At 31.2% G+C, this 27,531-nt stretch overlaps 3 protein-coding genes across 6 annotated transcripts in view; 1 reads left to right on the top strand and 2 right to left on the bottom strand.

Moving 5' to 3' along the window:
- Window positions 1–7,031, top strand: part of LOC108770704 (uncharacterized) — a gene marked incomplete at its 5' end in the record, with an annotated part of 33,262 nt that extends 26,231 nt beyond the window's left edge. The window contains 2 exons of the mRNA XM_018522407.1: window positions 4,385–4,673; window positions 5,505–7,031. Coding sequence (XP_018377909.1) covers window positions 4,385–4,673; window positions 5,505–5,633 — 418 coding nt within the window. The remainder of the gene's footprint in view (window positions 1–4,384; window positions 4,674–5,504) is intronic.
- Window positions 7,032–13,881: 6,850 nt separating this feature from the next.
- On the bottom strand, window positions 13,882–17,328 carry LOC108770752 (5-hydroxyisourate hydrolase). Its single transcript, XM_018522460.1, has 3 exons — window positions 17,167–17,328; window positions 14,681–14,820; window positions 13,882–14,212 (listed from the first exon to the last, which is right to left on the bottom strand). The coding sequence occupies exons 2-3, from the start codon at window positions 14,818–14,820 to the stop codon at window positions 13,981–13,983; spliced, it is 372 nt and encodes a 123-aa protein (XP_018377962.1). The 5' UTR covers window positions 17,167–17,328; the 3' UTR covers window positions 13,882–13,980.
- Window positions 17,329–17,637: 309 nt separating this feature from the next.
- Window positions 17,638–27,531, bottom strand: part of LOC108757632 (histone H3.v1) — a 12,145-nt gene continuing 2,251 nt past the window's right edge. The window contains exons 2-8 of one of the 4 annotated variants that reach the window (XM_018502122.1): window positions 24,506–24,711; window positions 21,057–21,296; window positions 20,715–20,939; window positions 20,117–20,521; window positions 19,877–20,034; window positions 18,602–18,823; window positions 17,638–17,711 (exon numbers count right to left, since the gene is read on the bottom strand). In XM_018502122.1, the coding sequence (XP_018357624.1) occupies window positions 17,708–17,711; window positions 18,602–18,823; window positions 19,877–20,034; window positions 20,117–20,521; window positions 20,715–20,939; window positions 21,057–21,296; window positions 24,506–24,711 (1,460 nt within the window). In that variant the 3' untranslated portion in view covers window positions 17,638–17,707. Of the gene's footprint in view, window positions 17,712–17,935; window positions 18,485–18,601; window positions 18,824–19,637; window positions 19,820–19,876; window positions 20,035–20,116; window positions 20,522–20,714; window positions 20,940–21,056; window positions 21,297–24,505; window positions 24,712–27,531 lie in introns of those variants that run through there. The other 3 variants (XM_018502105.1, XM_018502113.1, XM_018502131.1) reach the window with 3 other exon arrangements.

Below are 27,531 nucleotides of genomic sequence, written 5' to 3'. Positions count from 1 at the left end.
TGGAAAAGGATTTTCCAATCCGTGAAAGAGAAAAAGAGTATTCGTTATACAAAAATTATACGTGTTTAAGTCGGTAATACAGATCTTTAGGATCCCCTTAAAATTATATTTCTTTTCAGATATATATTAAAATAAGTTTTTAAATATATATCTTAATACTTAAATAAGTATATATATTTAAATAAGTATTTAAATTAAACTGAATATAAATAATATTTACTTTTTATTTAAATTTACAATTATAAAAAGATTTACTTTAGTTAATATTTTAAAAATATTTTGATCATAATTTTCGTAGAACTTTCCAAATTCACACATTATAGAAGAATTCAAAATTTCGTCCTTATCAACATCATCTGTGAATTTTACTTTAGACTTCGATATTGTCTCACAAATTTCAGACTCTTTAAGTGTGCTGGTGCTATCTTGGAAACAATAAATTTTGCAATTTTAAATTATGTGCAATATAAACAATTTTTACCGCCCTGCCATTTGTCAATATATTTCTTCTAGAAATACATATATTACATCATATGTACTGAAGCTCTTTTCGCACGCTATTGAAGTAACTGGTATATAGTTTCAAAAATTGTACAGCTATCCTTTTTCAAAGATTTGTGCTTTTATGTAGACCACTTCACCATGTTATTGATGAAATTTTATCAACCGTTTGTCGAAGAAACTGTTAGTTGAAAGAGCTTTCTTTAGCTTGGAAGTTGACCAAATCACAAAGGATTTTATTTTCATCTAGCTATGGTATCTTTTTTATTGACTCAAAAATCAACCCTATAATTTTAATCTAAAAATAAAAACAAATATTTAATATTTATATATATATATGTGTATGTGTGTGTGTGTGTGTATATATATATATATACCAAGTGTTTTATTTTAATTGATGTATTAAAATATCTCGAGAATGATACGGAGGATTTTAAAAAGTTTCAAATAAAAGTTATATATGTGACTTTGAGTGGGACATAAGATGATAAGATGATACCATTGGTTTGATTTTGATTTGATCTGATCAAGGTTAGGGGAAGATTATTTTGAATTTTTTAAACGGGATCCTCCATTTTTCACTACATATTCTCGTAGTTTATTTTGAAAGCTTTTCAAAACACTGTAATAAAATATTTTTTCATTGAATATTTTTCTCTCTCGAGGTATGTTATCCAAATGGAGGATGAATATCCAAATCGGGAGTTCCATTTAAAAAATTCCTATGGTACCATCTTGTATTCCCCTCGAAGTTACATGACTTTTGTCTGAAACTTTTTTCAATCCCACGTCTTCTCGAGTTGGGGCGATTAAAATAAAACATCCTGTATACATATTAATGTTTTCTCTTATATTGATTCTCTAATATTGATAACAGTTTTTAGAATAACAGTTTGCGAAATTTCACAAAAGAAGAATAAACTTTTTTAAGACCGCAAATGTGAATACCCAATTGAGTAAAAACTCTTAAAAAATGATCTAGGTTAGATGACCAGAAGTCAGCGTGCACACGTACGTTACTGTGAATAGGTAACAGAGCATTACGGCGCAATTAAGCGCAGTACAATGACGAAGTTAATGTCACGGTCATTGCGCAACGGACACGGCGTGATCGCAATTGAGCGCAATTTATTCGTTGTGCCCGCAACTGATCGGGTGTCGTCGAATGCATGTATAGGGCGACGCGTTTACTGAGGATATTAACAATAAAAACTTTTTTTTTGTACGGGATTAATGATAAATCTGTTGACATAAATCATGAGCGATAATCGATACGAATAATCGATATACATATATCATTAACGTGGATACCTTTCTTGACTGGCGATACCTTATGACATTTTCGATATCGGATGTAAAATAATTGTCTAAAAAAAAATACTCGGTACACTCAGTGGCACAAGAGCCATTGTCCGCAACTTCTCGAAAGAAGCAAAGTATATTAAAAATTAAAGTTATATTCTAAAAGTACATTATATGCACTAAATTGCATTTACTTAGTATGATGTGTTCAATCGCCATTATTAAAAGATGCAGCTTCGTTATGGGCTTTATTTTCTATTGATTATATATTCACGTGTACAGTCCAATAAGATTCTTATTAATTATATCACGTCGCCTGAAATGAAGACATTTGTTTTCACACATATACTAATTACTATGAAGAATATTACTAAGGCTTCGGTGGTCTTAAAGGCTTACAACGCTCATGGAATGCAAGAAATTCAAGTTCGATCCCCGACCGAAGCAATATTTTCCACATTAAATTTATTTACAGATTTTCAGCACATTAACATCTCTCTAATAGCATGCCTGATTTAGCATCAAATTATTAAATTGCTTATCAATTTAATTTGTGATATCGTATCACTGTATAGAAGTTCAGTTGCGTTTCTAAATCCGGAAAATCAATTCGGCGCAATGACTACATACGTATATATGGAAATTATTTAAGTATCTAAGATCCAGCTTCGACCGTTATAGATTTTTTAATTCTTATTTACTGTTTATTTATTTATCAATCAAAAGTCAAACATATGATGTCTATACTCTTATTATAGAGACTTTTTAACCTAGAATAAAATTTATTGATGCCATCACTATTAAACAACTACGAAATATCATTTTGTTCTTCGAACACTTTCCTTTCACATAAAGAATTATTTATACTGGCCGTAATCTGTAAGAATAGACCAATCACGTTCGAATGAGAAGGAAATAATCGATTACGATCGTTCTTACAGATTACGGCCAATATAAATAATTCTTAACTCTGACGACATTACGTTCTATTTAGCACTCGCGAGCATTTGTCCTTGTTTAACATTTGAAATAACAAAGCTGAAATGATTCTACGAGCGTTGTGAGCGTCAAGTGGAACTCACCCCAAATCGAAATGCACTTGTAATATTTTCAGAGAAATCAAATAAAAGTCTGAAAATTTCTCTCTCAGAGAAAACTTTTCGAGAAAAATTGCGCGCACTCTCATGATAAGTAATGTATAGATACGGAAATGTTATGATATAAATTTTTACGTGAAATAACAAATTTGTGGTGCTTACTAAAGCAATTCAACTTTTGTCTTAAAAGGAGACAAGAGATTTCTATGATTAAATTGAAACAAAATTTTTGCGAAAATTTATTTCAAGGAAAGAAACATAAATGGACATAATTCTCCGTTTTAATGTTATTTATTACTATATATTTGAAATATAGAAAAATTAACTTGTAATACGAAATTTTTTGAAAATATAAAAGTTTTCTGTGTGTGGCCATTGAAAACGGGCTGGAAAATTTCGATTTTTGCTATGATTCCATGAATTCTAAGGAAGTAAAACTATGTCCATTATTTCTTTTTACTGAAATATAGTCGCTTTCGTCTTTAACGTAACCATACGAATCTCCTGTTCCCTTTTAAAAAATGTGAACTTGATTTATAAAATTATTGTAAGTTTCTAAATAACTATATTTAGAAATTTTAATTTGACTTCTATCAAGTCGAGTTGTTTATTTTCCTGATTATAATAACGTAAATAGGTCAATATCGATAATCCTGGTCTTACGCTCTGCTGCTTCAAAAGTTTTCATTAAGCTGACTATATTAAGAAAGAAAATGCCTGAATGCACAAAATGACGCTTGGACGAGTAAAATAAATGTTAAGTTGCGATTGAAAGAAATTACATAATTAAACCGTTTGTTTAACAATGTTAATTATTAATGTGACAAAATTTATTGTTGCATTAAATATGTGATCTGTTCAATTTTACATTTTCTTTTAATAATAATCGGTCAGTGTCTCTTATATACATATATACATCAAAAATTTTGTTCCTAGTACGTATTAATGATCACGATTTTTTACATTGTATCAAGGAATTATCTCGTGCTAGAAAGCATTTTTCATGTAAAACGCAATTTTTATGCAGCGAAATCCATCATTAAGATATCATCTAGAAGCACGTACCATTATAGCGATATTATCAAATAGAGGATGATTCATAAGTGACATATAAGAAACGTTATATATATATATATATATATATGTATATAAAATACTAGATTTTTTTTTTAAATTTAAGAATGAAATTTTTATGAAATGATATAAAATTTTTAATTACTTATTTATCTCATATTTATAGAAGTAAACTCTTTAATACATGAAATTCAAATGCACAGAGAATAAAAGAGGCACATAACAACAGTATTTGATAAGTTCAGTTTTAAGACATGCAATTCAATGAAAAGTAATGATTTGCATTGAATTGCAATGAAAGTAATAATCGTTATCTGACCAAAAAATTTCAACGTCTTATCACGATTAATCGCGAATTATTTAAACGAGAAGAAATTAAGATTAAATGCGATAATGTTTTCTGATTTTAGTACGGACAGCGGCTGGGACAATCCGTTCAGACCGGATGGCGATCTCTCCCGGGAAGCCGATGAGATTGTCGAACTAATAAAGGGTGGGAAACCGATCACGCCGACTCCGGGTCAGAACGCGCCGCCGTTACCGGGATGCGATGGCAAATCAGGCGACTCGAGTACCAGCCCGCTTCTTAAATCCGCGAATTGTCACGCTAATTCGTCACCGAGGCCCGGTCAGGAGAATGGCAGTGCACGAGGTAGCACTCCTTCGAAAACTGCCGGCAACCAACCTGTTAACGAAAAGGTGAGATGTTGACGAAAAGGATGCATCGCTGCTCGATACAATGACTGTTCAATTTTTGCTTCTAACGTTAATTGTTAATTTGATAGTACAGTGTTTGTATTTAAATCATAAATAAATACAATAAAAAAAATGTCTCTAAGAGCCGATGCAAGATATCGTTGCGAATTATGATTTATTTTATATACAACAAATGGTTTACGTTTTGACTTACGCTGAAAAAAATATTTGTAATTACATAATTATTCTGGGGTTTTTTAATATTCTTGCAACATGGAAAATTACAGATTATATTAATTTCACGTGCAATATATATTTACAAGATTCCGTTGAACATGAAATTTTACATACAAAATATAATATAAAATGTAAAGGCGAGCAGACTTATTAGCCGCTTTGCTTCGTCTATTGTTTTCTAGGCACGTTAAGTTTACAGATTCTGATTGGCTACAATAACATGATATCCAGCAAAATCTGGCTAGTTAATTCAGGGATAATTCCAGGACATTCCAGGTAAAAATCCTGGTTTTTCCAGGATTTATATCCATCGATTAATTTTCATTATTTAATCAATTTTCATCCTAATCATGGGTCGGAACGTAATTTATTGTATTATTATATAAAATAAATCATAAAATTCGCAATAATATCTTACGGCTCTTAGAAGCTTTTTATTTATCTTTGATTCACTCTTCGAGTGGCACAATTTCACACTAATTGTTCATATTTAAAGTTTGAAGGTCTGCCGAATTAAACTTGAACATTATTAGATACAAGAATCAAGACAAAAACGAAGATAAGTTAATCAGCCATTCGTAATGATGTCTGGTTCAGGTCGGCGCGTCTCGGACCGCAACGGTGGAAGTTGCGAGGATGACGGCGCAGGGCCCGGGCGACGCGTCACAGGTCGAGCACGTCACCCTGAAGAAGAAGCCTAAGTGCAAATGCTGCGTGCTGCAGTAATGACCGCGCGACGGAGCCAGCGGGGACGCGCACGAGAGACGATCCTCCTCCATTATCGGGAGCGTAACTTCAGCTTCGTGGCTACTGAAGAAATCACGACTGGGCAACTCGAGGTATCGAGGACGCATCGATGAAGAAGCGACTCGAAGAGGATGCCGGAACAGGAAAGCGCCGGTATTCCAAACACGCTCGAGACCTGAAGAACAGGTCCAGAAGATAATTTCTCAGAGGGAGAAAAAGGTTTCGTCTTTAAAGAAAGTGAAGAAAGTGGAACGAAATATTGGAAACGATGAGAATATGATTGGATATACGAGAACATCAGATTGTTAGAAATCTGAAAAAAATGAAACGAGCAGCAAGTCAAAGAAGCTTCTTGTATCTTTCAATCATAAAGAAAAGGAAAACAAGAAAGAATATTTTGGTGGTAACAAGAGCAAATTTAATCGGAATATGAAGAAAATGAGGTAAGAGGCTATCGATTCTTGTTGAGGAGATTGGAATCTCTCTTAAAATGCTCTGGAACATGAAGTTAACCCTTGCCGTGGAAGATTGGACTCTCGCCAGGCTATCTCTGGCTTTCAAGCACGGAAAAGAGGGATCCACGTGGAGGATGAGACAAGGAACGTCAGTGCGCGAACATTGAACCGCTTTTCGAGAGACAATGATATTTTAATGATGTCACGAGAGACCAGAGTTAGGAAAGAAATGGAAAAAGAAAGAGAAAGAAAAAGAAATATATATATATATATATATATTATACATACAAAACTATATTGTAGATACAGAATGGTAGCTGTATAGCTTATATGCTTTTACTATCGTGGTTAATAATCATCAAGATTATCGTGATTTAAAAAATGCATCGTACGCGTAGAGCGAGAAAGGAAAAGAAAGAATGTGCGAGAGAAAGCGCGAATGTGAACAAGAGAGAAAGGGAGGAATGATGATGAATAATATGACTATATAGGTGGGAAGAGTGTGTGTGCGCGACGAGGCATGTAGGCTGCGTTTAGGGAGCGCGTTATCAGTGCTATTTGTGTCATACTATCCTTACTTTACGTTCTAATGGATGATGAGGATAGAATGACACAAATAACGCTAATAACGTGTCCACGAACGCAGTTGTAAAGTTCCGCGGGACGTCATTCGTCTGTTAGATCTTGGTACGAACAAATACATCGCCGTTTCTGAGGAAGCTAACTTGGCAGCTTTGATCAATCTTTCTTTGCACTGCGAAGGATATTCAACGCGTCGAACATCCTGTATACAGAGGGAGTGTGCCAAATATACCGCATGCTCATCCGCATCTACAAATTTCTTGATCAGTTTGGATCAGTTTTCCTTCAGTGTCACACTATACCGTTTCACAGGTGCAACACATATATGGCATACCCAACTCAACTTTGATTGTTTATAACTTTTATAAAAACGAATACATTGAAGAAATTTTGTTGAACATAATTAACAACTTTTTTTCAATTAAAACAAAGGATACAACAATATCAAACAAATGTATGTATCTTTATTAGTAAAAAAAGTTATGAGAGTAATAAAAGTAAAGAGAAATTTCGAAAAAAATCATTTTGAAAAAAGTTGGATATGCCATATCGAAAGTGGCATTGAAGAGTTAATAATTTTACGCTTTATTTTTAATTGCTTCTAATTTAGAAATTAACTGATATGTCGTCTATGATCGAGAGAGAGTAAGCAGTTTTTGGCACTCTGTACAATAGATAGGCGTTTATTTTATTAAAGTGGTTCTTTAGTAAAGTACCGAAAATTTGAGGCATTTTATCAGTACCCACTCAAAATCATAAATATCTGCATAATTTGGATAAAATGTTAAAACTACGTGTATATTTTAATGAAATAGTATAAAATACACAATAGTATCCAAAAGTGATGAAATAAAATATTTCTTGTAAAATTTTTCAGATAGCAAAGTCTCGTTTTAACAAAATCGGACAAATCTATGATTGCTTATGATGTCGATAATTTTGCCATAGATTTGTCTTCAACGATTTTGAAATATTCATTGTAGCAATGCTACTTAGGTTGTTTTATATAACAATTTGGCAACGTTGCATCGTTGAATTATATTGTAATTATAAGCGAGGTTTTTATATCGTAATTTTTTAAACTTCAGAGAAGTCTATGGTAATATTTGTGTGCATTTACTCAAAGAAGCGTCTCCGATCCTTACGTGGCACTGAGTTATACGTTAAAAGTTACATTTTGCACACGTATATCAAGTTCGGCATTTCGACTTTATTATATAAAGAAGTTAGACATTTCTATAGTAATTCGATTTACTAAAGAACCACCTTAAACGCATCGAAGAGTTCCGTAGATAAAATTTCTCTTTTCCTCATCTATCATTTTATACAAAATTCTATTAAAAAATCATTATTCTATTGTCTTTTTCTTCGCTTATCTTTGTTTCACTTTTCAAAAATTCATATTTCACATACAGTAAGAGGCATTATAATAGGATAGGAATCAAATATCTCTTTCCTATGATAAAAACAAGCATGTAACAAGACATAAATGGATGATCCAATAGTCGCAAATGCTGAAATATAACTAATAATATTAATTAGCAGAAGAAACTGGCTACAATTTACATTGAATGCATTCCGAAAACAAAATTCCGTTTGAACGATCGACGTTTCAAAAACGTGTTTTATCGATAAAGATAAAAATATTTAAGATATCATCCATCGTTAATTAGTTATTGTATTTTGACATTGATCATAATAAGTCATCAATGAAGATTTTCGTAAAATTAAAATACAATAATAATTGCAATAAATGTTGTAAGTGGAATGTCCCTTCATATTTATCAATTTGTTAAATTCATGTTGTTCGCGAGTGATTATAGATTTTATTACAAATTTTATTTATATATTTATATTTGTGTCAGAAATGGTATAATGAGCTTTCTTCTTAATTAATATTTTTAATGCTAGTCTCATAACTAGTATCTAATGATAAGGCAGCTAATTGATGATAGTGTTCGCAATTTTATCTACGGAACTCTAAAGAAAGAGGATTATTTTTCGCGCAGGTATAAATATCGTTATACGCGTTATTGCTCTTACAAGGATCGAGTCCTAAAAATCTTCACGCGTGTCTCTTTTAGAACAACTATTGAATCAGTTGATTACCCTCGAATCGGTAAGTCCGCCCTCAATTTTGTCCGCCACAATGCGAAATTAATCCCGAATCCTTTTTTATAACAATCAATTATATACATGTGAGATTTTTTATCGTAACGAATTATGCAAAGTATTCGACTTGATTGCAATTTTGTAGTAAAAAATTGGCAGGGAATAAGAGAGAAGAAGTTATACTTCTTCTGCAATTAATCATGATGAACAGAATTGCGCCTTTTTGAACATGTCAAGGATTCGAACTTGAACCTTGTCATGTTTCATCGAGTACCTAAGTGCATTTCGTTAATTATTATCATGAGCGTCGCCAGAATTTTCCATAAGGGCACACAGAATTGTTAATTATTTTTCAAAATATAAAATCTTCGTTAGAATTTTATATATATATATGTATACAGACAGGAAGAAAGAGAGGGTGTTTTATTTCAAATGTAATGGAGCGAATATATCTGGGAAATTATGAAAGATATAAATGTTTCAAATGAAAGTTGTATGGTCTGGAGGGACGCAAATATTGATAAAATTGATTTTCGAAAAATCAATTTTTCAATGTCATATGGAGTTTACTATCATTTTATTTTATTAAATTATATAATTTTTTTATATAAAATGATTCCTCTAATTATTCCGCATGTAAAAATATTATGGTAAAGCTATAAAAGAATCAATAGTTTACGAAATATTTTATACTTTATTCTGGCACATATTGATATGAAATATTAAATATCTCGTAACTATTAATTTTTTGATAATCGTACTTTAATATTTTTATGAATAGAATAATGAGCTGTATTAATTAGTGTAAAGAAAATACATAGTTTAAAAAAAATATATATAGACAAAATAGATAATTTTTTTAATAAGCAATTACGTGTTTTTTTTATACTACTTGATTCATCTCATTATTTTGTTCATAAAGATATTAAGGTACGATTATCAAAAAATTAATAATTCATGAAATATTTGATATTTCATGTCAATATATGTATATATTGTGTCAAAATAAAGTAAAATATCTCATAAACTATTGATTTTTTTTATGTCTCTACCTTAATACTAATATATGCAAACTAATTGAAGGAATCATATTATGCAAAAAGAAATCTTACAATTCCATTTTAAAAAATGGATGTGAAGGTGACCTTCATATCTTTTTGATACCTAGAAAAAAAAACGTAACCAAAATATATCTTCCTTGAAACCGTTCAACTTTTATCTGAAATATTTTTTTCGTATCTTATATATTTTTCAAGATATTTATTGAGGAAATTAAAATGAGACACTCTGCATACGCAGAAATAAGTTTTATTATTAAACTAAAAAAATTATAATTTTTTTCATTGTCTTGTAGCACATTAATGGCATAGTATCTGAAATTCTGAATTAAAAAATTTTATTTAGCTCTTTTTTTCGCCTTTTTTCAAAAACTCAGATCGTGCCTCTCTGCATTTTTCTTACGACACCCATGATTTTTACGTACCTGCGTTAATGAGTTCCGTGTTCGATCAGGGCGAGCTGGTACGAAATATTATAAATTATTAAAAACTCACGACCACGATGAGCCTTAAATTATATAATTTAAATTTTATAAATACGTAGAAGAATTGGTTCCAAATTAGTCACAGAAACTGTCGTTAAAATGTATAATTTGATCAAAACAGCCCAGCTTGCTCTAATCGGCGGCGAAGCGGAAGTGCGCGAGGTGCCGGAAAAAAGGAGCACTATTATTCGAACGGTATTGAAGATACTATTTTCTTAATTAACAAGCCACTCGAAGAAGGAAACTCGGCGCCTTCCCACTTCTGCGGTGGCGATTTTTAATGGACGAAAACAATTTATTGTGCGAACTAGTCGAAGGTATCGGGAGGTATTAACTCTTCGTGGCGGCGATCACACAAAGTGTTTTTTGTATTATAATTGTTTTAAAGTCCTAGTTGCGTATATATCTATATATAAGGGATAATTACAAGAGGGTGAATATTGCATCATTGCGTGTAAAGCACGACGCTCTAAATCTGTTTGAAATCCTTTTTAATTTTAAATTGTAAAATATGCCCCTTTCTAAACAATATCAATAATTTATATTGAATAATATCAACAGTGTTGTAACAGGTATCTTTTATAAGGTATCTAGGTATAGATACTCTGTGGAAAAAGTACCTAGTGACAAGTATAGATACATTTTTTAAAATTATCTAGATGTAGATAGGGATACAGTAATATCTGAAAGATTTAGTTATTTTTTTAGATATTTCTTACAAAAAAATAAACTGCATAAACGAATTTTATTTTGCGAACTACTACTTATGTAGTACTTATAAAAATGTTTGGATAATTGTTATTTGTCATGCTTTTTATAAAACAGTAGTGTATTGGAAAGTCGATTTCTTTTTGGGATTAAAATTATGTTTACAATATAATGACATAATGTATAGATCAATGACGTATATACATAGACCAAAAATTCTGTTCATAGCTTGAAGCCAGAAGATGATAGTTCGATAAGATTTGTGATTCCGTTACATCTCTTTCTATCTTCAGAGAAAGAAGAGATAGCATGGAACCTCAACGGTCACTGAAGTCAATCTTAAGTTACTTAAAACTTAAAACTGTCAATTTCCAACTTCATCTTCCATCACTGAAAAATACGGGAAAGTTTGGTTTATGTATACTGTTGATATATATAGATAAATATCTTGTATCACAATGTATTTAAATTTAAAAAGTATCCTACAAAGCTACTTATAAAAACCTAGATAATGCATTTAGATACTGCTAAAGTACCTAAATACTATACTTAGATATTTATACCCATGATAAAATAAGAAAGGTGAGCTATTGCGTATAATAGTGGAAAAGAATGGGGGACACGAAATGGCAACTAATATTGGACCCGTACAAAGCGCATGAATTTCAAACACGCATTACTGATCGGAAATAAAAGCACAGTATACTTATTGAAAATAGCAACAATATATTAATCCAATCATAAAAATATAAAAACTTTTAAAATATAATATCATTAAAACATAGTAAATGTAACATTACATATTTTTTTGTTTTCTTAGCTTTTCCGATTGTTTAGCCACTTACAAATGCTTTAAAACCTTTCTTCTCAAGAACTTTATACACAAACTATCGTTAGAAAATAATTTCCACCTAATTGCATGCTCACAAAAATGGCAAAAGCATCAGTCATATTAGATTTCCATGATACGAATGTGATTGGCTGTCAGCTTCCCACTATTTTTGAGCTACTGCATATCCACGAAAATAGCTCACTTTTCTTATTCCACCATGCTTATACCTAGATATGTTACAACACTGGGTATCAACAATTCAATTTTAAGTCCCGCTAGAAGATAATAAACGTAATGCAACGGAGTATATCTTTACTTTTCTTATTCTTTTATCTGCTCTGAAATGTGCCCTTTCGCAAAACTTGCGTTAATCCTCGTGAGAATCCATAAAAACTTCGACCGGATTCAAAAATATTCAATATTTCGCGTGCCGCGAAGAGCCGCTCGAGCGCAGTTTGCGTAGCGCAATGCAAACAAGAGGATCTATAACGCGCATACCTACATACGAGACCTCTTAACGTCTGTTCCCACGCAAAATGTTGACTCTGCTGAGCTTACAGATATTAAACGAATATTAAATGTCTTGTTAAAAAAACATTATGTGAAGTACATATTCACTATTTAACACGAGGCCTACGAAGATAGATTCAGAATATCGCGAATATTAAGTGCCATAATTAAAATTGAAATCCAAAACTTCGTAGATGGAAGAATATAACTCGGCAAGCTTTGCCTAACGAATAATTTGAATAAAAATTAATAAATTAACTCTAGGCATAAAATCGTAAAGTATGTAGAAGCTCGTCTTCGGATCTATTCTCGTAGGTCAACGATCTCCTAGTCAAACGCCTATCCATCTCTTCATTTCTTCGGTATCCAACAAGAATACATAAAATATCTTCACTGTGACTTCAGGACACTTGAAACATCTACTTTTTTAGCTGCGTATCTATTTAATGAAAGATGATCACTTCTGTGAATTATGTATATCCTTGCTATTGGTCCGCAAAGCAAACAGTTTACCGAGTTTCGCGATAACGAAAACTACAAAACGTCGAAGCGGCATAGGCGTTCAGGAAGTTTAAGCAGCTGCGAGAGATTGAAGAAATCGAAAATTAGTTTTTTGAACTTATAGAAGGTATATTATATGGGCTTGAAATCATTGATTAGGCTGAAACTTACGTAAGTACTAGAAATATATGATTACATTGTACTTAATACTTTAAACGTATTTTTCTCGAAGCTATATCTTTCAAACTAGCTCCCATGGTTTCAAACAAATTAATGAATCCATCTTTTTAGCTACATATTTCAAGTACCTCTTTCTATCGTTGAAAGCACCGAAATTAAAAGATATGAATTGTTCATTTGATTTCTAACATAGATTTAAAAAATTTTAGCAAGTTTTTTAGTGCTATTTTTTTATATGCATTATAATTATTTAAAACATAATTCTTTTTTTATAATTCTGCTTTCAATGATAATTGAACATCTGTAGATTAATAATTTTATTCGATATTTCATTTCAGATGACTCTGATCGAGACTTTATGATAGCCATGAGACGATGCGCGTTTGGACACGTCCCGTGTTTATTGTTATAATTACCATAATTTTCATTAAGTATTTTATATTGATTAATTTTAAGTATTTTTTAATTTGAAAAAATTCCTGAGTCTTAATAAAATATGTACTATTATGTGTATAAAATTTTAAATCAATCACCTGCATAATTTCCGTTAAAAAAATTCATAAAAATAACCTTTTTAGTCCGCGAAAAAAACTGTTCCCTTACGAATATTTGCTTACTATTTTTTTTTTTTTAAGTAAAAACCAAACCAATATTAAATGGCATAAGCGTTTAAAGTAACTTATTACGATATTATTTTGAACAAAAAAGTTTTTAATTAATACAACGCTTTTTTATTACAGATTTTCAATGGAATTTAATATTTAAAGAATCATAAGGAATTTGTAAAAAAAATATGTCCACAAAGAAAGAAAACGATAACCATTTTACAATAACAGTTCATATTTTCTCGACGCTGAAATATAAAAACGCCCCAAGTGATTCCTGGGTTAAGTGTGATGTTGATCATGAGCCACGATACGTGGTATATCCGAAAGGATTCAGCAGCAGAGGAATGTGATAATGCTCGTTGGGATGTTGCACGTCGAACATCACGTCAATCATCGGATACATAAAAGCGGTTGCGATTCGCTTGAAATAATCGTTCACCCGAAACTCAATCTTGAATCTGCCAGACACGGGATTCTCTTGTATGTCTTGCAACAGATCCCCGCAGCGTCCATTCGAATCTGTCGTGCTATGAAAAAAAATTGAAAATTAATAGTAATGAATAAAAAATACAGTCAATACTTATCCCCGCTTAACAATCTCAATATTGTATAGGCTCTAACGAAATAAAAAATAATTAAAAGCATCTGAGAATCAACGCTAGTTATAGTTGCGTATAAAAATTTATTATTATCAGTTACAAATTGAAATACGTTTCGATCCGCGCGTTTAGAGTCCTCCTCAGTAATAAAAGTCTTTAACATATAGTGAGCTTTCTACATTACGTGGAAAACCGTTGTTACGTGAAAAAACATAAAAATCGATGTCAGCCGTTAGGTAGAAGCAATCATATACAAAAGTATTTTAATACATATCCAGCCCTGTATATGTTATATACATATATATACATGCGGAGTATGCTTTCCTTTTTCAAAAGAAATTCTTACAAATAAAACATTTATACATATAAAAAAATATGAGACAATGCAAAACGTACCTTTCTTTCAGAAAAATCCACTTGTTATTTTCAAACTTATAGAGACACACAAACAAGCCATTAGCAGGCTGACCTCTGCTAGTATCCAAAACATGCGTAGTAATACTTAATTTTTCCTTTCGATTTACAGAAGTACTCATCTATCGTATAAAAAAAAACACAAAAAACATAAACGCAAATTACACAATAAACTGCAAGAGAAATTCATAACTTCATTTTCGTTTTTAACTTTGGATTTCTATATCACATTATAGACTAGCGATAATATATTTTGTATTATGCTTAAATAATAATTTGAATAATCTATTTGAAAAACGATTAAAGATTGACAATTATAAGTAGAAATTAGATTGACAAGAATAAATGAAATAAGAGAAATAATACTATTTTTGATCGAAGCGTTTCTTATTGTTTAGAATAGAAAGCCTATTTGAGCCAGCACAGGACGTACAGGTGCAAATTTCATTTATTTAAAAAGATATATAATGTAAACGTTTCGTTTTGTTTCATAAATGTTTGGATCCTCAGTGCAAATGAGTCGAACACTAATGAATACAAAACATTAATAATCCGTTAAATACAATTGTGATATGTTTTAATCGCAAAGCAAACCATTTTTAAGTTGGATCAAACGGGAATGCATTGTTCAACTAACTTCTTGAACATTAAATTATCCGATTTGCTGAATAAAACAATAAATTAACCGAAACGAATATTTTTCAAAAAACATAGGTCTTATAAATGAAAGTGTAACTTACATGGGAATTGGGATCACTACGTAGAACGAACAATATTAAGCATTATGACCAATAATATTAAACTGTCTGGTTTACTATGTGTTATAAATTAAATATGCATCTGAGTAGTCACTTCAATAAAATTAGAAACTTACATGAAATAACAAGAATGTCATTTGACCTGAGAAGATCGTTTTTTAAATTGTGACTCATGGTTTCCTCTTTTTCGTAGGTTTTCTCTCTCGATATAAGTCATAGATGAGAATATTATCCTTTTTAATCAAACAAACATCTAAAAAATTTATTGAATTGCCTCCTAACTTTATGATAAATTTTAGTCTAGGATAGTAGGAATTAAAAAGGACCAAAAGCTCATCTTTGTAAGAATTGTCAAGAGCAAGAACAATATCGTCCACGTATCTTACATAAAAAGATAGAGCGATAAAGTTTTTTTTATTTTAACGAACACGACTCCAAGTTTTGCATCACAATATTAGCCGCTATGGGGGAAAGTGATGAACTCGCTGGGTACACCGAGTCTATTTGTAAAACTTATTATTAAAAATAAAAAAATATATAGTGAAGTACTAGATTTACCGCTTTAAAAAAATTCCATCTTTGTGATGTCAGTATTCTGCTCAATATTAAGGGACCATCTCTTTGATTAACCTTCCAAAACTAAATCAATCGGTATATCAGTAAAAAGTAAAATTACGTCAAGAGATAAAAATGAAGCATTCTCCGAAATTGTCAAATTAGAAATATTTTTTGTCAGTTATAAACTGTTACTCATTAAGCTTTCTGTAGACGTGGTAGACTTTTACTTTATTAAAAAAAAAAAAACTAAATCATGAAAGGGATTCCCAACAAACGAGAAGCTAACGACATGAAAAGGATATCCAACTTTATGTATTTTTAGTAAACCGTATGCACGAGATAAAATTGGATTTGTAAAATTTAAATACTTGTAACAAAAATCCAATATAAATCCATAATGCTTCCAATTTTTAAGTGCCTTGAACTTAGCGATCACCTTGTTCACAATTGTTTTAAAATCGTATACATTTCAGAGTCTGCAAACGACTCCATTTTCTATGTACAATCTATTTTGTCCAAAGTTACTACTATTGTCTTTATCGGCATGTGTGAACAAAATTTGTGAATTATTAAAACCAATGTTTTAATCTATTTTGGTGGAAAGCCACATTATCACCCGTTTTTCTTCGAGCCATTATGCTGTGTCGCCACATTTTTATAAATAATATCCTGAGTAATAAATGTTTCGTAACTTTAAAATCGATTGAACAATATTTTGAAGAACGTAATTGTTAAGTTTTAATTTAAATATCGATTATTAATTTAAAAAAAGTTATTGTATAATATATAAATGTAGTGCCACCTTCTCCTCTATTATCTTGCATTGTAATCTTGAACTTAAAATTTTTGTTATTTTATTTCAGATTCAAAAAATTAACGATTACGTTTCAAAATAAATCGAATAAGTGCACAGTTTATAAAATTGATATATTTGCAAAAATTTACATATAAATATTATTAAATATTTAAGATTCGCTTCGAATAAAAAAATGAGATTATTTTTCTTATTTGATGAAAGATAAATTTAGATATCAATGTAATTTTTTGTTAAATATATAAATTCCTGTAGATTCTACATTTTTTAGTTTTTTTAAAGCCTACCCAATATATATATATATTATATATTAATATGTTTTTCGTATTGTGCATTACATTTTTGAATAATTTGAGGAAACGGTCTGATCTACTTCACTGTCACCACACTTAGTATTCACGAATATAACTAACTTACTACGTTCGAACATATGCAGCTTTCAAGACCGTCTAAATATAGATAAAATGTATCAAAGAGGTCAAGGAATGTGAGCAATGCGATTGAAAGATTGATACTTATCTCTAGTATACATTCATTAAAATTTAATGTTTGTTTAAAAAAATACAATACGTATAATATGCACATATAATATTCAAGCGAAAATAATGTATCAATACAATATTTATAAGAACAAAATTCTGTGATACGCGAGAATAAAAACCAAATAAAATATTGACATTTACTTACAAAAAAACTCTCGAAAACTAACGCATTTTCATAGTTATAGTTTTGTTCAAAAAATTATTTCAATGAATTCGTCACTGAAACTTAGCTTATATTAAAAATAATTCTTAACTGCATCATCGTACTTTACACATATAATGTAACAATCTTAACAGCTATTTATGTAAATACATTTTGTCGATTATGCAATACATTTTATCTGCAAAAGCATTAAAAATATTTTATTATTTCATTTATATTTTGACTATAATTATTGTTTATAGTATAATTTAATATAATTATATACAGAGTGTAACTAAAATAAGATAACAAACTTCAGCGCAGAGTTCCCCGCACTAAAACATGAAAAAAAGTTCATATGAACAAATGTCCGCAAACTCACTGTTAGTGAGATACAGTTCAAAATATTTATTAATAGGGGAGAATAAAAAAGTAATAGTTATTATTATTTAATATTATTTATGTTCAATTTTTAATTACAGTAAATGTTTGAAGTGTCTTCCATTTGATTCAATACACGCTTGGACACATTGGATCATGGATTGTCGCACTCTTTCAAAGATCCCGAAGCAATTGCGAATGGTATTACAAGCATCAAAGATGAGTTGGCGTAGCATATCTTCATTGACGATTGAAATTTCATAAACTAAGAATTTCAAAAGTCTCTGCAGATAAAAATCTGGAGGATTTAGATCGGCGGCTAGCGAACATAATATTTAAACATTTTGAGCTATGTCTCAGTAATAGTGGATTTGCGGACATATGTTCATATAAATTTTTTTATATTCTAATGTAAGGGCACGGCTCTGAAGTTTGTTACATTATTTTAGTTACACTATGTATATGGTATATGTATATGATATATGCATGTTATGTATTTTGAACACATATTCAATACATATACTAATTTATTTAATTCTCTCTCTCTCTCTCTCTCTCTCTCTCTCTCTCTGTCTGTCTGTCTGTCTCTCTCTACAATATGAAAATAATAAAATACACTCGCAGTTTCATCTTCATAAAAATTGTGAAGTATTTCTTCGCAACTATATCTATCACGAAACAATTTATTCAATAGCACATCTTACTTACGTGCCACGATAGGTTGTGTAACCAAATGGACTTAATAAAAGAGGTATGTGATAGTGAGCTGTTGGTTTTTTCACATCAAATACAATTTCGATGAACGGAAACATGGTATCTATTCTTTTCAGTGTAAAATATTTATCGACATCAAAATGAAGCTTATAACGACCGATCGTACCTTTTATCTTTTCCATCAAATCGTCACAATGACCCTCTACATTTGTACTACTGAAAAAAAAATTTTTGTTACCACATTTATATTCTTAACATTTTTCAAAAAAGAGTACAATAGCAACAAATATACAGATATTAATCTTAAAGTTATAAATTTTATTTCTTTATTTGTATCTGTTGTCTTTTCTTGTTTCGTGTGCCATTAAAAGTATACATCAAATAATTATATAAAATTAATATCTTAATAACAAGAAATATTTGTATTAAAATTACCATTGTTAAAATTAAAAACAAAATTTTATAAAATTTAAATACTTAAGGGGATGCTGGCATCGCGTTGTTTGTTTTATCAATCGAACGCAATAATTTTTATATTAATTTTTCATATGTATTACTTTTACAGATTTGAAAATTCTTCACCAGAATTAAAATTTAGACGATAACGCAATCTGGATTACACGATTTCATGAAAACAAAAAAATTCGAAAATTACAATTTTATTGCAAATTATAATTTTTATTGCAAACTTCTAGCATCGACTCATAACAATATATACTTTTATAAAAAAATTTATACTTTATATGTATAAAACAAGTTTTGTGCGGACTAGGGACTACACGGAAGAACAATACTGTACTTTTAGAAGTATGCCTAGGAACTTTAGTATAAAAAACAAAACTGTATAAAAATTGTATAAATTATTATTATATTACACAAATTATTATATTACTATTACAATTCTGGGATTACATTATGAAAGTCCGAAAAATCAATTCAGCGCGCAATTTTCATGGTGACATACGTAGTATTAAATTATTTAAGCACTTAAGCTCCAGCTTCAATCATTAAAGGCTTTTATTTCCTATCGGTTGTATAAAAATTGTATGTCTCGTGTGCCAGCGATATTGATGTATAGTAATATATAATGATTTGCTGATGTTTCGTAAATATGTGTAAATCGGTAAAACAACAATCCCGTCACTGTTCGGCTGTCATGTCAGTATCCCCTTAATAAAAAATCGATAAATCTTTTGCCTCAAATTATAAAATCTATATTAAAAAGAAAATAAAAGTAATATAGTAATGATTAATTATAAAAACACGTACTTTTCATTCAAGAATGTCCATTTACCATCCATTAGTTTGTACAAGCTAACTTGTAACCCACTAATTGGAACTCCCTTGACATTATCCACAACATACGTAGAAATTCGCAATTTTCTCGATGTTTCTCTGGCTGGTTTCCCTAGCGATTTTCCGCTAATCTAGAATAAAGACGTCAATAACAGCCTATGTTCTGGACCACATAAAAAACGAACGAATAAAAAATTATACATTTTTTTTTACCTTCTTAGTCGACAATTTAGTATCAGCTGATTGTTGATTAACAGGCTGCTGGCTGGTGCTAGGAATAATCAATGATTGATCGATGTTGGAGTCTGGCTTTACTTGGATTTTGTTCTCTGATTCGTTTATGATTTTGTTTTGATCAGTCAGCATCAATGCTGTTGGGTTTCCCTTAAGCTTGGTCAGCACATACTGTGTGCCCGGTTGGAATGTACCGCCAGTTAATGTAAAAGTTTTATTACCGCACATTAGAGTGATGGTCTTTTGAGTATTCGGATTCGGCGCAATCGGCACATAATTCATCGTACTCTTAGTCGGCGTTATGCTTGTCGCGATATTTGTCTGATAAGCTGTACTCAATATCGGTAATGATGTAGTTACGAAATTATCTTTACTATTCTCCAGCTATAAAACAATATGTTTTCTATATATAGCTAATTATGATTTTATATATAAAAATATTCATATAATACAAATACTCAGCTAATAATTTTCAATATGAGATTTACGTATAATTTAACTAAATTTACGATTGATGTTTAATAGCAGTTTTTTAATGTTTATATTCTTCTATCATTCAGAAAAGTAAATTACTCACAAGAACTTTTCCATTCTTGGTGGCTTTGATTACCGTTTTTTTATTTTCGCGTGGTTTTGATGTCTTCTGGACATTATCCTCTAATTCAGGTAAAACAGATATATCATTGTTAGTCGATTCCATCACCATCTCCACCTGCACGTCCTCCTCATCCTCGACTTCTTCCTCAAGATATTCGTTGTGAACATGGGCCATCGCCTTTATTAAAGGATCTTGATATTTTTCCTACATCATGAAAAATTAGTATCACGAAAAATTATAACGATCGAAAAATCGACAGATGTCAAACTATAAAATTAATATTTTTTATTGCACGCACACATAATCTGTTGCATAAATTACCTCGGATAATTTGATCTTCTTTATTACAGATATAGAATCCTCATTGGATTGATCACTACTATCCATATCCTTTTCTTCTTCTTCTTCTTCTTCTTCTTCCTGTTCAATATTGACTTCAATTTTTTCCTTTGCATCTTCTATCTTCATTGAGTCATCCTCGTCCGTATCTAATCTTTCAACAACATATTCGATATCGTCATCATGATCCTCACCTAGCTCCGCTTGAGAAGAATCATATGTCTAAATAAAAATTTACACATATACATATGCAAATTAGTAAACAATAATTCTAATCAGAGTTAAATATAAGATGAACGCATGTTATTAAAATTAGCATAATACAGTAATTATAGATATTTCGATTCACATTTTAGAGTCCTTCTCAGTACAACAAAGGGGAATTGAAATATAATAATAAAGTTCAATACTAAATAGTCTTCAAACAAAATGCAATATTTAAGGCCTGTTCTGCAATAGAGTCGTAAGTGGTAAACCATAAGAAATTAACTAATCATAGTTTGATTATTCTTCTCACACTTAACTGTGATTGGCCAATTTCTTACAGCTTACGATTTGCGACTCTATTGTAGAATAGGCATAAGAAAGCAATCTGCGACGAGATGTAGTATTGTGTAAAATGAATTCGTATGCTGTGTGTTATGTCTAAGCGCTTCTTCATTGAATTTCCAAATTGATTGAGAAATTATAAAATATGAAATTGTTAAAATAAACGTACATTAAAAAAATAAATATATAAAATGAGGCTCGTAAGAATCTATCAATAAAAAATAAAAAAGCCCATCAGAGCCTACATCTGCTGTTCGGATGCACAGAAAACACTTTATTCTCGTGTGAGTATAATAAAACAAATCAAATATAAACGTTTCAACCTTTCAATTTGAGTCCTTATCAATATAAAATATAAATCTAAATTACATAATTAACGCAAATTCCAAAATGGTGATTCTCGACAATTTAGCTCGTTCTTCTTTATCCGAATGCCAAATTAGCTATGTAAAGAATAGCCAAATGATTATCAAAAATATTAACTTATACAATAATAATATAAACACTTACATACAATAAAAACGGAATCAACTGTATTGCGTCAAAAAGTATAATCACACCGTTCATCAAATTGTCAGATTTACTATGTAGTCATTCAAATGAAAAAACGAAAAACGAATAATTAGAGAATTATTAAAATAATTAATTTGAATTTTAATTTTATTAACTTACATGTAAGCGTTTCTTAAGACTCGACGTAAAGATCTTGTGGTGTCGACAGTTAGAGATAAAATGAGAGTCAAAATAATAAAATTATACGTAGTTATTGAAATAAAAATAAAAATAAAAATAAGAACAAAGGGGGAAAACAACGTCACGATTCCGCAAACAAATCTAAATATAGTGGGTCTAAAGAATACGTATCATTCTGTAAATTCAAATTCTGTTTCTGTTGTTTTATATGGATCATTTCCGAAATCAATCTTTTATTGAGCACCCTTTCCATCTAATATCTTGGCATTTTTCCAATCAAAATGCCGATGACTAATTCTGTGTTCTGTTATTACGGAATGCTGTGTAGTGTTCCAATTTATGTAATTTCCATGTTCATTTATGCGTGTCTTCAAACATCTACCTGTTTGACCCACATATGATGCTTCACAATCTCGACAATCAATTTTATTTATATATATATAACGTCTGTATGAGATAGCTTGGGACGAACATCTTTATGACCCCTCTGAGATTACTAATTCCCCTATATGCCATTCGTATTAAGGAATCATTTTTAAAAAAAATTTTTGATCTTTTCTGATAAAAATGGTATAAAGGGAATTGTAAAAAATTTGTGATTGATTTTATCTTCGTTATTATTCGTTGTCTTGTCTTTAGATATGTGCTACACTGGTCATTCCTTTGTTTAAATTTTTTTGACAACCTATTTTTTATTTCTGAGAATATGAGTTTCAAAGGATATCCATTGTTTAAAAGAATTTTAATTATTAATTCGAAATTCTCTTGATGGATTACATTTTATATTGATAAGGACCTAAATTGAGGTTGAAAAGGTTTATATTTGATTCGTTTTGTTACATTCACACGAGAATAAAGTGTTTTCTGTGTATCCGAACAACAGATGTAAGCTCTGATGGGCTTTTTTATTTTTTACTGTTAAAAAAAATATTAGAGAAATAAAATCTGTCAAAAAGATGTAGGACTAACGCCTAGACAAGTCGATTGGAACGGATAAGATGTTCAACCTCATAAATCAAAGAAAATCAAGATAAAATCATGATATATATTATGGCGATTATATTGCCACGCTCCGGAGAGCCGAATGTATACGCAGTACACAGATACGCAAAGTATACAAATACGAAGATTTTATCTGTCCACACGGCCAGTCGTTCGCGGAAATATATGGTAGACAATGGGCGCATTCAGCGGACTCAATAGTTGAGTGAGCGCTCGCTGTTATTGGTGTATTCTTTTAGCTAATCCAATCAGAATTTTAGAATTAGAAGAATACACCAATAACAGTCCGCCCAATGGATACAGGCTTCTTAAACATATTAATTCTTTGTGTTGATTATCTGTTTATATTTCTTCGTTTACATTTAAAGGGAGCAGAATTGAAGCGCATTTTGTATCGGTGTGCAGAGAATTATAATTTAATATGTAATCGGTAATTATATGCAATAATCCGACATGAAACAGTTACAATAATCTGTCTAAAATTTAACTGATTATTCAAAATTAAGGACACAGGTCAGTGATAAACATATTTTGTATGCGGAGAATATTCGCAAAAGATGCGAGCGATTGAACGTGAAAACGTGACCGCCTGGTAGGCGCGCGCTAAGCGCTATAATTCACGCATCTACCAAGCAATCTCTACACATCGCGCAACAAGCGACCACGACCAATAGACATAAGCCCGTATTCAAAATTCGCGCTTTTATCTCTGAAATTCTATAATATATATACGTGACGTAAAGTACAGTATATTAGCGCGTTAACATCGTTGTAAGCGCGTTCTGAGTACGAGTCATATAGACCGCGTTCAGCACTCAGCTGTTGCGGAGCGGATCCGTGAGCGCTCGCTGCTATTGGTGTATTCTTTAGAATATTTTAGATCATCTCCAATAGTAGTGAGCGCTCACAGATCTCCTCCGCAACAGTTGAGTCTGCTGAACGTGGCCATAGTTAGCGATAGTCCGCGCGAATACGTGCTTGCTCAGATATTTAGAAATTAATATCTTCTAAAGAGTATTGCGAAAATTGCAATGGTAGAGTACTTTTCGACTCAGTTTAGTCTGTTCTACTCGAACACGAAATATTTCGCGGTTATTCTGGGACATTCTATACAGAATCTGTATTTCTTTTTTTTTTTTTGAATAATAGATACATAATTTTTAAATTAACAAAAGATTTATACTGACCTCAACTTCTTCCATAAGTCCTATTTCAGGTGCATCGGCATCTGACTTTTGTATCTGTTTCTGTTCCAATTGATATGTCAAGGCCGAGCGCTGATGCTTCATTGTGCACGTATGTTTCAGTAGCGACAAACGATGTGCGTGTAAATTCTTTCTGCAATATAGGCAGTAAGCACGGGTCGGTTGATTGGAAACTGAAGTCAACCATCCTGTTTATAAAAATATTTTAAAAACATTAATATCTTTCAAACACTAAGTATAAGCGTATTCAGGCCTATGACGGTCAAAGCTAGATCTTTTTTGCCTAAATAATTCCCAGTGAATTATCTATATCCTATATATGTACATGCATATATACCATATTTTTGTAGTTATTCAAACTGCGCGCCGAAATTTTTCCGGACTTTATCTAACGCAATTAAACTATTGCAATAATATCACAAGTTAAATTAAATTGACAATGTGCTGAAAACCTTAAATTAATTTATTAATATCTTTCAAAGAAATGTCAAATAGTACAAGACTCTTAATTCTTCAAACGACAATAAAAGAAATACAGGGCATATAAGAGTCAACGTAATTACATACAAAAATGCCAAAATTATAATATATAAAATATAAAATGTATAAATTCTATTAATAATGCATAGTGAAACCCATTAAATTACATTACATTACATTACATTACATTACATTACATGTTTAAAATTATTATTAAAATTTGATCGTGACAGCCTTACCGTTAATACATCTTTCAAGGAATTCTTTCTAGAAGATTCGATCTATACTGATTATCAAATTTTAATATAGTGACTGTGTATTTTGTGTGTATTATTATCTGACTGGTATATTACCTCTTATATTTTACACGAATTTATGATGGATTTGACGATGTATATATACTTAAAAAAGGATAAATGCGATCATGTTGAATATCATGAAATTCCGAACAATCGGTCAGCAAATCGTTTGCAAGCAATTCATGGTCTCCGTGGAGCATTCATCAATATAGCTATATAATTTGGATATCTCTCTTCGAATCACGATTTATCTATGACGATGGAAATGAATTTTAAGGTTGTAATTTCTTTTATCTGAAGAAGGCTCAATCCAAGAGCCGAAACATGTAATGTAATGTAATGTAATGTAATGTAATGTAATTTAATGGGTTTCACTATGTGTTATTAATAGAATTTATACATTTTATATTTTATATATTATAATTTTGGCATTTTATGTTATTACGTTGACTCTTATATGCTCTATATTTCTTTGTATTAATATATCTTTTACTTAAATAAACTCTATATCAAAGTATTTGTTTAAACTATTACTTTACCGAAGATTGAAGATTGTAAATTAAAGTTCAGAATTCAACCAATCAGAACAAACGACTTATTAATTAATCGAATCTAGAAATATTAATCGAATGCTTCATTCGAGTCTGAAATATAATCAAATAGCTCATTAATCAAAATAAAAACCATCAGGAAAAAACTCAATTATTTCTATAAAAATCTTCGAAATTCGATTAATCGAAGCAACACCGCTCATACCACTGACGAGACACTATTAAGGGGATGCTAAACCGATTACCTAAGTCGATCAAGGTTGATAGTACAGACTTTTTTAATTCCAAATTCGATAATAGTGGTGACATCTTTGATTTAGTTTTTACATTATATTATATATAAGAAAAAAAGACATAGAAAATGAACTGCGCGATCCGTATCTAAGTAATGTATCAAATGTGGTCGACAATAATGTGTGTGAGAGAGAAGGACCGTGGGAGACGGCCAATCTCCCTCTCATTCTCTCTCCTATCACACCATTGAATGGAAAGAGATAGAAATGGCCGTCTGCCGCGGTCCCTCTCTCTCATCCCTATCATTTTGACACACGGATCGCGCAGTCCATTCTCTAGGTTTGTTCGCGTCGCACGCTCCAATATGCTCCTGTTCATTCCAACGTGCTCCAATACGTTCGCGTCACCGGAACCAATATGGCGATTAGATGTTCGCGTCACATTAGAGCATACTCCATGGATCAATTAAGAGCATGCTCTATTTGCTTCACCTCAGAAGGTGGTGCGGTTGGGACATGTTACGCACGCATGCGTAATGATTGAGAATGTGTAGTGTTGAGAGAAGTATTTCATGGTTCTTACAGATATCTTAACCTATTTAGTTCTGTAGTCAACTTTAACGAGAGTGGCGCTCAATTTAATGATTAATCTCGGTCCATGGGGCAGAGCGACGCTTTTTTTCTGGAGGACGCTTGTCCCAACTTCTCCTAAATCCGTTCATGTCACCGAGCGTTGGGGCACATGAATCCAACTGCTCCAACCGCCATCTTACCGGTGATCCAAGTGCTCTCTGGGTTAATTTGGAGTAAGCGACGCGAACAAACCTTCTGTGTCTTTGATAATATATAATATATATCATTCTGTCATAGGGCCTGCGCACAATAGAGGAACAAGAATTAGATATTAAGAAACTGATTACATCGGAATACACGATTTCTGATAGGTTGAAATCTTAATATCTAATTCCTGTTCCTCTATTGTGCGCAGGTCCTTACTCAAACGCATACATCTGTTCTTATCTAACATATGCCAGCAACATCTATCGCAAGACCGCGTAACTACTGCTACACGGAATTTCAGCTCTGTTGACAGTCCCAGTCTTTGCAAAGCACCTGTATACACGTATTTTCTATTCGGTGGGGAAATATTTCTTTTCTAGACTTTCAATCTTAGTTCTACAAACTCGATATCGTTCGTTTCAATAATGTGACCTCAGCTGCACGCTTATTTTCAAGATATGAACTCTTATATCAAGCAAATATATACGAGCCAAAAGCGAATTTTTAACGAATTTTAAACTTTTTTTCGATTTTCTTATGACATCCAGTGCAGCTGAGGTCCTGTTTGTGCGTACTTTAAGTAATAATACTTTTGCAATCCGTACATCCAATACGGAGATTTTTCACCGAATGGAAATGTGGTAAAACAGGAGGCTTTAGCATCG

Source organism: Trachymyrmex cornetzi, unplaced genomic scaffold, assembly GCF_001594075.2.
Source record: "Trachymyrmex cornetzi isolate Tcor2-1 unplaced genomic scaffold, Tcor1.1 scaffold1002, whole genome shotgun sequence".
NCBI classification, from domain to species: Eukaryota; Metazoa; Arthropoda; class Insecta; order Hymenoptera; family Formicidae; genus Trachymyrmex; species Trachymyrmex cornetzi.
Note: the sequence above shows the minus strand (reverse complement) of the source record. Positions and strands in the feature narration are given on the sequence as shown.